Below are 15612 nucleotides of genomic sequence, written 5' to 3'. Positions count from 1 at the left end.
CTTTTATCATCCATATCTCATCTCACCTCAAATGTCTTCTCTAAAAGGCCTTCCCAGTTTGTTGAAAGTTTAGCTAAACCACTCTATGATATAGCAACATCATCACACATTTTGCATAGATAAATAGCCTACAGGGTCCTTGAACTGACACTAGCCTCACTCACAAGTGCATACCCTAGACAACAAACAGCCTTTAGAGTCACAAGTGTTAAGTTCCTGATATGACTTCCCCAGCACCTCTGGCAATTAAAGAATCACTCCTGCCTCCCAATTCCTTTCTCATGCACCCCTTAGGTAGGACCACTGTGGAACTTGCCAAAACTCTGGTGTCTTTTTTTTTTTTTTTTTTTTTTTGGGTTTGAATTGACCGGTCTAGCCTTAGTTCAGGAATCCCAAAAACATTCCACCCATGGACCTTAATAAAGGTAAATGTTTCAGGTGCTGCTGCTTGCTGTCTGCCTGTACCCTGCCCTGCCCTTTCTGTGTGAACCCTCAAGATGCTCTCTATGTCTTCCTGGGCCTTTGAGCAACAACCTTCTATATTTCATTTTCCCTTGTGATCTTCATTGAACTGATGGCCCACCATTTGGCATCCCAGGGCTTTAGCTAACAAATGTTAGTTTAACAGAAGTCACAACAGAACTGGTTCTAACTAAGCCAAATCTATTCCATTTAGTTTAATTTATTCGTTGCAATTCTGTGGCTTTCACCAGTGATTTTTTCATTAGGGACATGTGACCTCATTTTGGCCAATAAAATAGTCAATTGAGAGGTTCCTGAGTAATATATTTTTTTCTCCTTCTTGAAATATGACATTCCTTCTTATTTCTCTGGATGTTGCTGTATCTAGATGTTGCAATGAAATTGCATCTGTCTTTTTACTCCCAGCCTGAGAATGAAGCTAATAATAGAAGCTAAAATCAAAGGACTAAACAGGGAAGCAAAGTTAGAGCCTAGATGTGCCGCATCTGAAACTTCCTTGCCTTAGGATAGATATTGTGTTAAGTCAAATAATGAAATTTCTCATTTTGAAGTTATTTGAGTCAGGGTTTTTTATTACATGAACCTAAAAGCATCTTAATACACATACCTTGTTTGATTTTCCTCACTTATCACTATCAGCATTCTCTAATGAATGTATGTATATTCTTATGTATTGCTTATCCTGTATGTCATTAGATAACCAGCTCCAGAAGAGCAGAAATCATTTTTCTTCTCATCATTGTGTTTTCAGTATCTAGGGCAGTGCTTTCCACATCACCAGTTCAGTTTAGTCATTCAGTCATGTCCGACTCTTTGGAACGTCATGGACTGCAGGGCGCCAGGCTTCCCTGTCCATCACCAACTCCCAGAGTTTGCTCAGACTCACATCCATCAAGTTGGTAATGCCATCCTACCATCTCCTCCTCTGTTGTCCCCTTTTCTTCCTGCCTTCAATCTTTCCCAACATCAGGATCTTTTCTAATGAGTCAATTCTTCCCATCAGGTGGCCAAAGTATTGGAGTTTCAGCTTCAGCCTAAGTTCTTCCAATGAATATTCAGGACTGATTTCCTTTAGGATTAACTACTTTGATCTCCTTGCAGTCCAAGGAACTCTCAAGAGTCTTCTCCAACACCACAGTTCAAAAGCATCAATTCTTCAGCACTCAGCTTTCTTTATAGTCCAACTCTCCCATCCATACATGACTACTGGAAAAACCGTAGTGCTGACTAGATGAACTTTTGTTGGTAAAATAATGTCTCCGCTTTTTAATATGCTGTCTAGGTTGGTCATAACTTTTCTTCCAAGGAGCAAGTGTCTTTTAATTTCATGGCTGCACTCACCATCTGTAGTGATTTTGGAACCCAAATAAAATAAAGTCTGTCACTGTTTCCATTGTTTCACAATCTATTTGCCATGACGTGATGGGACCATATGCCATCATCTTCGTTTTTTTAATGTTGAGTTTTAAGCCAGCTTTTTCACTCTTCTCTTTCACTTTCATGAAGAGGCTCTTTAGTTCTTCTTCACTTTCTGCCATAAGGGTGGTGTCGTCTGCATATATGAGGTTATTGATACTTCTCCCAGCAATCTTGATTCCAGTTTGTGTTTCATCCAACCCAGCATTTTGCATGATGTACTCTGCATATAAGTTAAATAAACAGATTGACAATATACAGCCTTGACGTACTCCTTTCCCAATCTGGAACCAGTCTGTTGTTCCATGTCAAGTTCTAACCGTTACTTCTTGATCTGCCTACAGATTTCTCAGGAGGCAGGTGAGGTAATTTGGTAAGGTGGCTTCCATGTCATAAGCTCTCATAAATACCCACTGAAGTATAAATTCTTTCAAACCTTTCTTATTTCCATTCCTGCCTCACGAGTTCATTCTCTAAATATTTGTTCCTTTAAGTTCTTTCCTTTTCTGCTTTCTTCCTCAGCAATAATGTCCTAAGTGTAAAACTTTAGTTGTAATATGATGACCATGATCTATTTATGTGCTTGAAAATGCCTCAAGGTCAATGGGATGAGAGGCCATTTTGTTTTTCAGGTGACTAACAACCTCATTACATAAGGTAGTTAGATTTCAAGTGTCTCAGTGCTGAGGCAGCCTCTCTAGGGACAGACTAGTGTTGACTAGTTCATTTCTGTTTATTTCACTTCACCATTGAATGGAAAGAGGTAATAGCCTAGTAAGGTGAATTATATATAGTTGTCACTCCAGAAGAATTTGTTTTTCCTTTTTTAAAAATAATTTATTTCCTCTTTTCTTCATCCAAAGTTCATAAATCACATATTGCCTTGATTCCTTACAATATACCTATATTAACTCCATTTTACAAACAAGAAAAATGAGACTTAAAAATTATCCCTTGGTAATCTAGCTTTCAAGGAAAAGAACTGAGATTTGGGCTTAGATTTGTGAAATTTTAGAATTAAACCATATGCAATTGCTAGAGGCAGACTGAATTCTAGTTCAACCGGCCTACATGTTGATAGAACAGACTTCTCTCAGAAGTTGAATACTGAATAGAACAACACTTCATTGGGCCTGATCTTGTATGACAAATCTTAGTTAAGGCAGTTTTTAAATTAAAATATTTATTAATCAGGGTTCTCCAGAAAAAGCAGCATCCATAGAATACACACACACACACACACATATATAGAGAGAGAGACAGACAGACAGACAGACAGACAGACAGAGACAGAAGCAAAGAGGTTGATTTTAAGAAATTAGCTTACACACTTCCGGAGGCTAGCAAAATAGGAAAGTATGCTGGCAGGCTTGAGACTTAGGGAAGCAATGGTGTTGAACCTCAAGTCTGAAGGTGGAATGCCTACAGAATTCCTTCTTCCTCAGAGGAAGGTCAGGAGTTTTTCTCTTAAGGCCTTCAACTGTTTATATGAAGCCCACCCATAAAGTGGAGGATAATTTGTTTTAACAAATTTTTCTTATTTAAAAGTTAACCTCATTAAAAAAAAAAAAAAAAGTCCTGACAACAACATCTAGACTGCTGTTTGACAAAATATCTGGTACTGTGATCTACCTAAGTTAACACATAAAATTAAGCATCACAGAATCTCAGTACTTTGCCTTGATTACCTACTAAATCTAATTGCTGGAATCAACTTTGTTATAAAATCTAGTGTGAAATATTTTAACCAGAGACATAGGCAATAAGATTTTCTAAATAAATAATCCGTTTCTTGGATTTTTCCACTTGTTCAGCAGCACACTATAGGCAAGTATATTAGGATGATTGAATACTTCCTCCAATTGGATGTCTGGCAAGACAAGTACTTTGTATCTTTATTGTTTATATTTAAAGTTCAACTTCTTTCAATGTCATTCTTGGTTAAGAAATAGACTTGTGTGTAAGAAAATCTTTCTTGACAACTTACTAGACACAACTAGGTAAGACTAAACCTCTTTGGGGAGTTGATGGCTGATCCTCTAAACAAATGCTCCCTTCAGGCACATAACTGAATTGCAATATGTAGGATAATGATGTTAAGTACTGGAAATGGGTAATGCATGACTTAGGTTGTTAGTCTCATTGCATTTGACCACATGAATGCTTTCATAGAAAAAATATACAGTGACACGCATTATCATCTTTGTGCTAAAAGGCATTCACATGTATCATCCAGGGTTTTTTTTCTCTTTCTATGAATAAAGAATGCAGTGGGAAAAATTTACCTTGGGTTATTGGAGAGTAATTTGCTCTATAAATCTGAACTGTTCTTATAGAAGCATTCTAAACTGAAAGCTGCAATTTTTTTTCTTTTATTTTATGAAAAATCACTTCCATCTCCCAAATTGAGTGTACTGTTTAGTAATACATTTTTGTAACTTCCAGATATATGGTGTCAAAGAGCCAATTGGTTTAGGTGTAAAATTAAAAAAGACTTAAGAAAAAGGCCAGCAGTTTTCTCTCACTAGATAAATCTTCAGTAACATGTCTCCCTTGAGAATATCTAGTGAATATCCCATAGTAGATAAAATTGAGCTCCAAAGCACCAATCTACCAAATAATAATCAGTTTATCCACACTTCTTCACAAAGCCAAAACAAGTTAGAATCCAGCAATTTTTGTTGCCAACCTCAGAAATGAGAGATATACACCTATTGCACTTGCTCTCTACGTGTCTAAGCACTCAGTGTCTCTATTTGCCACTATAAAAGGTAACACTCAGTTTTCTACCTTCTTCTGTGTTCCTCTTTTCTGTATGCGTTTACTGTTCACATGGAATACTTCACTTCTGGTACTTCTAGTCACAAAATATGTGGAAGGTATTTTTCTAGACTAAGCAGTTCTCTGTGTGAGACACCAGCTGGATATGCTACAATTCAGCTCAGTTCTGACATTAACTATCCAGGGATAGCATTAGATTTCTTGTTAAATCTTCAGTCCTACAAGAATATCTCCCACCCCCAACTTTAGACAGCAATAGTAAACACAAGTTATTACCTGTTCTTCTGAATGACCAGCTTGGAGACAGATTGGAGGTTCTTCCTCCTCAGGCTCCAATTAATTTGCTAGAGCAGCCCACAGAACTCAGTGACACACTTACTTACCTTTACTAGTTTATTAAAGGATGTGATAAAGGATCTTCTGAACATCCCACTGAAAGAGACATGAAGAACAAGATATGCGGGAAGAGAACAGAGCTTCCATGCCCTTCCCAGGCATACCACTCTCCCAGCACTTCTGCATGCTCACCAACCTAATCATGCTTAATTTTCTATTGAGGCTTCATCACATAAACATGACTGATTATTAATTCTATTTTCAATCCTTATCTTTTCTCAAGAAAATGGAGGTGAGAGTGAGGCTGAAAATTACAGGCTTCCAATCATAGCTTGGACTTTCAGGTGACAAGATCTCACTCAAGAGTCATCCAGGAGCCCACTCAGAGTTACCTCATTAGAACAGAAGACCGCCTTACTACTCAAAAAATTAGAAATTTTTCAGGAGCTCTGTGTCAGGAACCAGGGTCAGTGACCAAATATTGAAACAAACAAACAAAAAATTTTTTCTAGTGCTCTTATGTTTAGGAATTTGCAAGGGTTTTAAAATCTTTGTGTGAGGCCCCAGGGGTAGATTTGAATATATATATTTCTTATTACAAATCACAATATCACAACCGTGATTCCTGAAATTTTCATCATTAGTGGAACACCACTACAGCACTCACTATTTAGAAACTGTGAGAGGGGGAACACAGTTACTTATTATTTTATCTTAATATTTTATTCAAACTTGCCTTATTAGACACTTAAATATTAAAATGGAATGTCATGGGAGTAATCTTGGTAAAAAGTGGGAATTTAGAAAGGAACATATCCTGAATTGTTCCATGAACTTCTAGAGCATGGAAGGAATATTGTGGATATATTTTGAGTCAGAGTGCACCAAACACTTCAAGAATTGTATGTCTTTGATTCAATGGTGAAGTGTAAAACCCAAGCAGAAAGTGAGGTGATGCAAAACACATAGTGTACCATCATGTATAACTCATAAAATGTGATTAAACATGCACTTTGCCTCTATGGCCTTCCACTCAAAAAACTATAACCTCAGTCTAATCATAAGAAAAACATCTGATAAATCTCAATTGAGGGACATTCTATACAAAATATCACACCAGTATTCCTCAGAACTGTCAAGGTCATCATTAACTAGGAGAGTCTGGGAAATGGTCACGGTATAGAGGAGCCTAAAGAGACATGACTACTAAATGTAATGCAAAATTCTTGATGGGATTCTGAAACAGAAAAAAGACATTAACAAAAAACTTAAGAAAACCAAATAAACTATGGGTTTTGTTGTTGTTGTTCACTCACTCAGTCATGTCCAACTCCTTGAGAGCCCATGGACTGCAGCAAGACAGGCTTCCCGGTCCACTAACTCCTGGAGTTTGCTCAAACTCACGTCCATTGAGTCGACTTTAGTTGATAATAATATTGGCACCAATATTGGCACATTAATTGCAACAAGTATATCATGTTAATAATAGGAAAACCTGGGACATGAGCATTTGGGTACTGTTTCATCTTTGCAATTGTTCTGTAAATCTGAAACTCTTCAAAACTATTTATGAAGAAAATGTACTACTAGTAGATCTCTAAGCTATGCATACTCTTCACAGTGCTAAGCTTCCATTTATGGTTGTCTTTCCTTCTTTATTTATTTTTTACTTCTGTTTTCCCCAATCAACTTTAGAATATTTTGATAGACAAGAATGGAATTAAGTTTGTGTACAGGTTAAGTTTTTGCTGTGTTTATGCAGCTGTAGAATCTCAGATACTTGAAATGGCTATGGAGTTTGTAACTCAACTTACAGAAAATAAACTCTGTACCTACTTGACAATTTTAGAGTTGTGTTTTGTTGTTTGAAGCCATTTCCATTACACCATTAACAACTTATTTTATAAATCATGGTGACCAATTCTGGCAATAAAAGCAACAAGCTCAATAATGGTTTTAATCAAACTAAGTATTAGCTCACAATATTTTTATTTGTTGAAATATACATTTTTAATATTTTTTTTTCCTTTAGAGAACTTTTCCCCCCATTCACAGAGTGCGTATTCACCATATTCACTTTTTCATGTTTTTAGAGTTCCTGTCAAGGCTATTATGATAATGTATATTTCTAACCTGGTAATTTTTAATCTACATATTACTCACTACAGCTTGTGTGTGTGTGTGTTTTTTTTCCCCAAATGGCTGGAGTCAAGCTGAGAAATACCACAAATTAACCTACACATATATTATACTTCTAAAATTCCAATCTTCTTTTGCAGAAATTAAAGTTTTGCTTGAATTAAATGTTTGTTTTTAATTCCTTCATCAGCTAAACTTAGTGCAGGTGTGCCTGTTAAGTTGCTTCAGTCCTATTTGACTCTTTGCAACCCATAAACTGTAACCTGTCAGGCTCCTCTCTTCATGGCATTTCCCAGGCAAGAATACTGGAGTGAAGTGCAAATCAAAACTACAATAAGGTACCATCTCACGCCAGTCAGAATGGTTGCAATCAAAAAGTTTACAAACCAGAAGTGCTAAAGAGGTTGCGGAGAAAAGGGAACCCTCTTATACTGTTTGTGGGAATGCAAATTAGTACAGCCATTATGGATAACAGTGCGGAGATTCCTTAAAAAACTGGAAATAGAACTGCTATACAACCCAGCAATCCCATTGCTGGGCATACACACCGAGGAAACCATAATTGAAAGAGACACGTGTACCCTAATGTTCATCACAGCACTGTTTACAATAGCTAGGACATGAAAGCAACCTAGATGTCCATCAACAGATGAATGGATAAGAAAGCTGTGGTATGTATCCACAATGAAATATTACTCAGCTTTAAAAAAAATGCATTTGAATCAGTTATAATGAGGTAGATGAACTGGAGCCTATTATACAAAATGAAGTAAGTCAGAAAGAAAAACACCAATACAGTATATTAACGCATACATATGGAATTTAGACAGATGGTAACGATGACTCTATATGTGAGACAGCAAAAGAAAATCTTGGGCTCTGTGAGAGAAGGCAACCTTGGGATGATTTGAGAGAATAGCATTGAAACATGTATATTACTATATGTGAACTAGATCACCAGTCCACATTCGATGCATGAGACAGGGTGCTCAGGGCCAGTATACTGGGATGACCCTGAAGGATGGGATGGAGAGGGAGGTGGGAGGGGGATTCAGAATGGGAGGCACGTGTACACCTGTGGCTGATTCTTGTTGATATATGGAGAAAGCCACTACAATATTGTAAAGTAATTAGCCTCCAACTAAAATAAATTAAATATATTTTTTAAAAAGAAAAATAATACTGAATTGGGTTGCCATTTCCTTCTCCAGGAAATCTTTATGACCCAGAGATCAAACCCACATCTCCTGTATTGCAGGCGGAATCTTTACCTCTAAGCCACCAAAGCTTTTGTAGGAATAAGCATATTAATATAGCACTTACAGAAAGATGGGTGAGAAAAGAAAGAAGACAAAAAACACTAGATTATGTGCTCTGTTCAAACTTAAGGACTAATAAAAATGCCAAGTGCAATCAAGTATTTACTGACCTTGTGTAGCTTAAGAGGTTTCAAAGTACTGGGATTCTCTCCATTTAGCCAACGTAAAAGTGAAGTCAGGAATGAAGTTATTTTGTTCCACAAATATTATCAACATTCTCCAGAAGTTTCACTTGGATCCTCAAGGGTCGTGTACAGAAACCCAGAGGTGAAATTTACATTAAATAATAAATAAATAACTATATCTTAAGTTTGTCTTGAAAGATACAAAATAAATTTCCTAAAATAGTACAATATCACTTACCAGCTTTGAAAAGTGGGTGAAATGATGTTCATTTCAAAAAACTAAATTGAAGGGACTCTCTGAGTAAACAAAAATTAAGCTAACTCATTGAAATGTTCCATCTAAAGGTATATTTTACCCTAGATAGATTTTAAGAACAATTTATAATAAAATAAAGCCTTTGACTTTTAAATGAACACATATAATAAATATGTATTTTTATTTTTCATAGCTTTATTAATACCTATAATAATGAATAAGAAAGCATGCAATACAGAATCTGATATCAAACAATTAATACACATTTGCCACTGGACTACATACTGCCTTCCTAAGCCATAAAATATCCAACCTTCTCACTTCCAAAGCATGGATATAGCTGCTTTGAAATACTCTTCACTTTCAGATGCTGTATGATGTCACAGAGGAGGAATCTTCTCAAAATACAAACATAAATACATATTTCACAAAATTCCAAGTATTTTAAGCAGGGATAGCATAAATTACACACATTTTATTTGTAAAAGTATCACATACAATCACTAAACAATTGCCTTCATGTTTTTTGTGTTGTTTTTTTTTTTTTCTTTTCAATTGTGCACACACATTTTTCTGCGTGGCCTTCTCATTGCTACTTCTATTGATGTCAACTTGCACTGCTTTTAAAAATCATATTTACTGAAAAAAATATGGATGGTTAATGTAAGAAAGTGACTATGAATGAATATTTTAAAGCCTCTGCATAAAATTCCTCTGGAGTGGTAATTGGTGTGTTAATGTAAAAAATTTCCTCTTCAGATATAATTCAGCTTCTCTTGCTCCCATGTTTTCCAGGGAAATTGTGCCATTTGGAAATAGCCAAATTAGTGTCTAATGATTGTGAGAAAAGTTGATCTAAATATAACTATTAATTTGATTTGGAACCAAATGTGAAAATATGAAACCAAATAGGAAAGAAAAAGAGATGATAACCATAATGGCAAATATATATCAGAAGAGAATACAAAGTTTAAATAAAAAGATATTCATATTCACAAATGTGGATTAGGAGATATATGCACATTCAGACTTAATATAAACAGCAAAAAAATAATGCTGAAATATGTATGTGGGTAAAACTTAATTTTTTCATGACTGAAAAGGATCTTTGTTTTTGCTTGTGACATGACTGCATTTTTAGGATTGCAGAATTTGTGATATTTTGAGTTTATTTTTCTCCACTTTAAGGAAAGTGTGTGACAAATATTTAAGAAGGCAGAGGCTCTTCATAAACTATCACCAATACACAATAGCACTAATCATTTAACTATGACCTTTTTCTAACCAAATTTACATTACCAAAACAAAATGTTAAATAATTAAATAAGACTACACAAAATGTACTCTCTAAACTTATCATATCATTTGTACCATATGTAAGTTTGTTTCTAATACACTGACACAATATTAGCTAAAACTTGAAGATAAGTTTAAGGGAAAAAAATGTGTATGCACTTAGCATATAAGATGCATGGTGTTTGAATACATACTTACAAATGTGGTATATTAACATTATAGCTAGTAAATTAATGATCACATTGATTGTACATGGCCAAAAAATAGAACAAGTTTGATTGAACATATTATTACCATCTTTATCATTCAACTGTAAGTTCTTATAAGTAAGTCAAATCTTACTTTTGCAAGGGAAATATTTTTGATTTATAGTAAAATAAGCTTATTTGGAGTTCTGGAACTAAATTTGGTGCATTAAAAATATCTGTGAGTTTTGTCAATCTATAGCTCTGTCCATCCACTCAAAGAAAGAGTTTGCAATGTGATGAGAAATATCTCATTGGATCTGAAACCTTGGCAGTAACTGGTTGCCAAGGCCAGACCTAGTGGAAGCTTAGGAAGAGAATGCACAGGGGAGAAAAACTGGGCTCACACCCCTTGCCTCTTTGGCTACTTTGAGCCTGCTTCCATTTAAAGTCTCTCTGGAACAAACCCAGAAGAGGGTGCCCAGTCATTTAATATTCTGAACACAATCTAAGTCTGATGGTATAATCAGAGATAGAAAGGGCAAGAAAGCATATTTGTTCATTCCTATATATCTAGGAAAGGTATCAACACTTCACAAATTTTATATGAGGATTTAAGAGCCACCCACATAACAAAATAGATCACACTATCAGGAAAAAAAAAAAATCTGACTTTGGTTTTATTCTGATTTTCATTAACATAGCTAGTAACTATTCATACTACTGGCATTATTTAATAGTCTTTTAATTTCTCCTTTTTAATCACTTTATTTATTTGTGTGTGTGTGTAGATCTTAACTAAGAATGTAGAGAGGAAACGACAGGAATAACTAAAATAGAAGAGGAAATACTCACATTAACTTTGCAAGTTTTAGAGAGAAAAACATTCTAAAATCTACTGGAAGCACTGATTTTGTCATTCTGGGTTTTTTCATCTTCCCCAGGTCTAAAATCTTCATCAACCATAGCAACGATAATACCAACACATATATGTGGTCATATTTCAGTAAACTTTCAAACATCTTCAGTCCTTCAGGACTCACATGCTCCTAGAATACCAGAATGCTCCAAATCCCTTTGAATATTAACCAAAACAGAAGGGGAAGAAAAATCAGTAATATTAATTAATTTGAAATTTTAGTAATTAAACTCTAGTAGTTAAAAGTTAAGAAGTTTCACACACCAAATCAGACAAGATTTAAAGAGTTTCATAATGGGAATAATATAGTCTCAAAATGCTATGCAGCCTGCTGGGCACATTAAGAGAAGCTTTCTCAACATTCACTGGAAACCTTCACCAATAAAACTATACATTTACCACAGTTTATAATACAACATGTGCACACAGTTTAATCATAAATTATATATCTTTAACTTACACATTACAAAGTCTATATCTAATTTAATCAAGAAGAAAGATTCACCCCCCCATCCCAACTAAAACATCAATTGTCTCTTGATTTAGTGTAAAACTGAAATAAGACATTTTCTCAGTTTTGCTATGGAGGAAAATTAAGTTGATGGTGTTTCTGTAAATTGATGAAATGTGGACATAGAAAATCACAGCCAGTTAAGAGGACAAAAAATAAAAGAAAGAATAGACAACAAAAGGAAACTAATGTTCCCTAGGATTACTCATGTATTCTTCGCTTAGAATGACATATTTTGTTTCATATATGAGATTTTCTTGGGTGTGTGTGTGTGTGTGTGTGTGTGTGTGTGTGTGTTACTGGGGTATTTCTTCTCCACCCCAAGAAGCAGTCATGAACCTCATTTCTCCCTCTGCACATCTCCTTAAATTTCTATACTGTAACACATTTGATGTACATTTATAATTATGTCTCTTGAAAAGTTCCTTCCTGACTTTCATCTTGTTATCAGTGTTTTGCTTCAGTAGCTTGAGCTAGAATGATAAAAATCCCTTGGTCTCAAAGGTTTAGTATGTGGTTTTATCTACAGTTATATTTATTTGGATTAAGTGTTCAGTACATCCACCTTCTTTGTGATTTTCTAGTCTAATATACAGATTTCAGAAGATAAGGCCCAATCGATAATGAAATACAGGCTTAAGATGACAGATACAACATGATTTCTGATGCACTTTACACTAAACTACAAAGATAAATTTAACAAAAAAAAGAAAGAGGCCCTTTTTAGCAATTAATTGCCTAATTTGGGCACAGTTATTGCACTTTAGTGTCTCGAACTCTACTGAAGAGTAGAGAAATAGGTTACTGACAGAAATCTATAGAGTTTTTCTAAGTTCTTTACTGAAAATTAATATAAAAAGTATATCAACAATATATCCTTAAAATAAAAGTAGAAAGCATAAAAACAGGGACAAACAATATGAGATATTTACACTTCCTACTGTTCATGTTTGCCAAAAAACTAGTAACAAAAAAGTGGAGACAACAACAAGTATCAAACAAAAAGGCAAAATGTTACCATAGTTACACCTTCTAATGTTGTCTAAACAAAAGTTTAGATGGAATAAAGGTACTCTTGGAAAATCAGATATTTGCTAGTTTTCCATTGGCTATGTATTGACTCCAGAAAAAACAGAATGGAAAACAATCAGTAATACTGCACATGTTGGTGAAAAGAAAAAATACAGTGCATCAGAAGTAATATATACTATCTTAATATCTGTCATGATAAGACTTTCTGTACAAAGGGATGTGACTTTTTTTCAATTTTTCTTTTTAAGTACACATTCTAAATTAATTAAATTTTAAATTTATTTTTAACTTTTTTTCTAATTTTTAACTTTTGACTAAGGGTCTAGCTCTAGACTTGATTCTGGTATAGATTTCTATTTACATAGCTATTTACAAATCTAACAATTTGAAGTACTCACTGAAATTGGATTTCAAACTTTGATTATAAACATCTTGTTGGAAAATGTGAAGTAGCTGTTTTAGCTTTATTATGGATGTTCTTCCATAATTGGAGAATCATCCGTAGAGGGTCTAGCCTGCTGGCCTGTAGTGAAGGTTGTCAAGGGAATGACTTTAATCGAATCACCACTAGGATGAAGTCTTTCAGACATGGCATAAAACTGAGATCTTGTACTATCCTGTGCTCCTTGGTCAAGAGAAAGTAGTCCTTCAGGGCCAGCACCTTGCCCCCAACCCTGCTGCAGACCCATTGGTGGTTGTGCAGGGCTGCGATGAAGGGCAGCAGGCTGTGGCAGAGGAGGACTGCAGTGGATTGTAGCAGCCTGTGCCAGGGGAGGGCTGTAGTAAAGGGCTGAGGCCTGTGCTGGTGGAGGGCTGTGGCGAAGAGCCTGTGCTAGAGGTGGGCTGTGGTGGAGAGCAGAGGTCTGTGCTGGTGGAGAGCTGTGGCATAGTGCTATAGCCTGGGTCATTGGAGGGCTGTGGCAGAGAGCAACTGCCTGTGTCACCAGAGGGTTGCGTCGGCGAAGAGTCGTCTGCGTCAGGGGAGGGCTGTGGCACAGAGTGGAGGCCTGTGCCTGTGAAGGGCTGGAATGAGTCAGAGAAGCTGGCATCCAGCAGGCATCAGAGTGGCCCAAGATGAGACATTCTTGAGTGCAGTTGTCAGAGGCCTCTTCCACAGTAGGTTGAATAGCTATTTCTGCAGCTGTTAAGATGGGAAACAAACGATAAAGTTTATGTTTCAAAAGCATGCATTTATTAGCTACTTAAATCATATTGTTACAAGAATGCTTAATTATATATAAATACATCAGAGGCTTCTAATATTTTCATTATTGGCACTCGATTTGTCACAAAGTAATTCCTACAATAATATAAATAATCAGGAGTGGGTGGACGGCATTTCATTTTTATAATTAGGATACTTTGGCTTAGTCTCCCAAAAGTAGATATTTTAAATTGTGTTTATGACTGTGAATGGAAGCTGTGGTCATTGATTTATACACCCAAATCTGTTGAAATATGGTCCTGACTAACAGAAAAGGTTGACATGAGTGAAATGAACGGAAAAACCAGTACAGAAACATGTAATGAACTAACCAATTATAGCTAACGATTTGGTTAAGAACATAATTAATTAATCTGAGAATAGATCTAAGAATAAATTAGGTTAATTTGGAAACAATTTATTGAACTCTAAGATATGCCTTTCAGTTTCAGGAATGAAATATAGCTATAATTATCTCAAAGACAATTGATTTCTGTATTCCTTATTTTCTGAAATTGTGGCAAATCAGAATTTAGCAACATAAAGGATTACAGATTCAAAATACTTAGCTCTAAACTATAAAACTTTTAAAAACTCCTTTATAAGGTTTCTGTAAAATTTTAAAATGCCAATAGGTATCAAATATCAAAAAGTATACTACACAAAGACTAGCAAAGGAAAGACAGAGTAGCTATATCAATATAAAAATTGACTTTAGAACAGAGTGCTATTAGCGATAATGAAGAATATTATATCATAATTTTTAAAAGGTCATTTCTCTAAGAAGACATAACAATCTTAAAAGTCAAAAATAGAAGTTCATATTCCTGTAAATCCTCAACTGGATATAGAGTCCAGGTACTGTCATTATCCTATCATACTTAAAACCAAGGAATAAAATACATCAGAAATGGTTGTCACAAATAAGACTAATTTTCTCCGTTAGAAAACCATTTACTTTTCTTCACTTAGAAGACACTTAAAAAAATGTCCCTATGAGATTAACATTTAAAATATTCTATATTTTTGCACAGTTCTATTTTATAAATATTTCAGAAGGTAAATTTTTATGTATTTGGAGTGATATTAAATCATAAAAGCATGCAAGGAAATATACAAACATACACATAATTATATTTTATTTCCTTGCCATCAGAAAAGCAACTGATCTGGCAGCCTTAAATTTTACAACAAAAGAATACATCATAGTTTCAGCATTGAGTTATTTGCCTCTTTATGATGAGGAAATAGATACCAAATCATTTTCACTGAAATCTGTGATTTATAGAAATACCTTTTTTAAGAGTGTTATTGAGATATAATTCACATGCCATAAAATCGACTCATTTAAAGTGAATAATTCAATAATGTTTAGTCATAGAGTTGTGCCACTGTCATCACAATCAATTTTGAGACATCCTTATCACTACAAAAAGAAACCTGGTATTCATTAGCATTCACTGACCACTTCTCCACATACTCCATAGCCCTAAACAACCATATCAAACTCCACAGACTTAAGCAACCATTAATCTACCTTTTTCTTCTATAGATTTTCCTATTTTAGACATGTAATATTAATGGAATCCTTTCAATGAAGTATTTTGAGA

General features: G+C 35.0%; 1 protein-coding gene across 1 annotated transcript; it reads right to left on the bottom strand.

Moving 5' to 3' along the window:
* Nucleotides 1–13265: 13265 nt before the first annotated feature.
* LOC136154551 (protocadherin-11 X-linked-like) lies at nucleotides 13266–13985 on the bottom strand. The gene has a single exon (XM_065916792.1). The coding sequence runs from the start codon at nucleotides 13983–13985 to the stop codon at nucleotides 13266–13268; it is 720 nt and encodes a 239-aa protein (XP_065772864.1).
* Nucleotides 13986–15612: the final 1627 nt, after the last annotated feature.

Source organism: Muntiacus reevesi, chromosome X (genome assembly GCF_963930625.1).
Source record: "Muntiacus reevesi chromosome X, mMunRee1.1, whole genome shotgun sequence".
NCBI lineage: Eukaryota > Metazoa > Chordata > Mammalia > Artiodactyla > Cervidae > Muntiacus > Muntiacus reevesi.
Note: the sequence above shows the minus strand (reverse complement) of the source record. Positions and strands in the feature narration are given on the sequence as shown.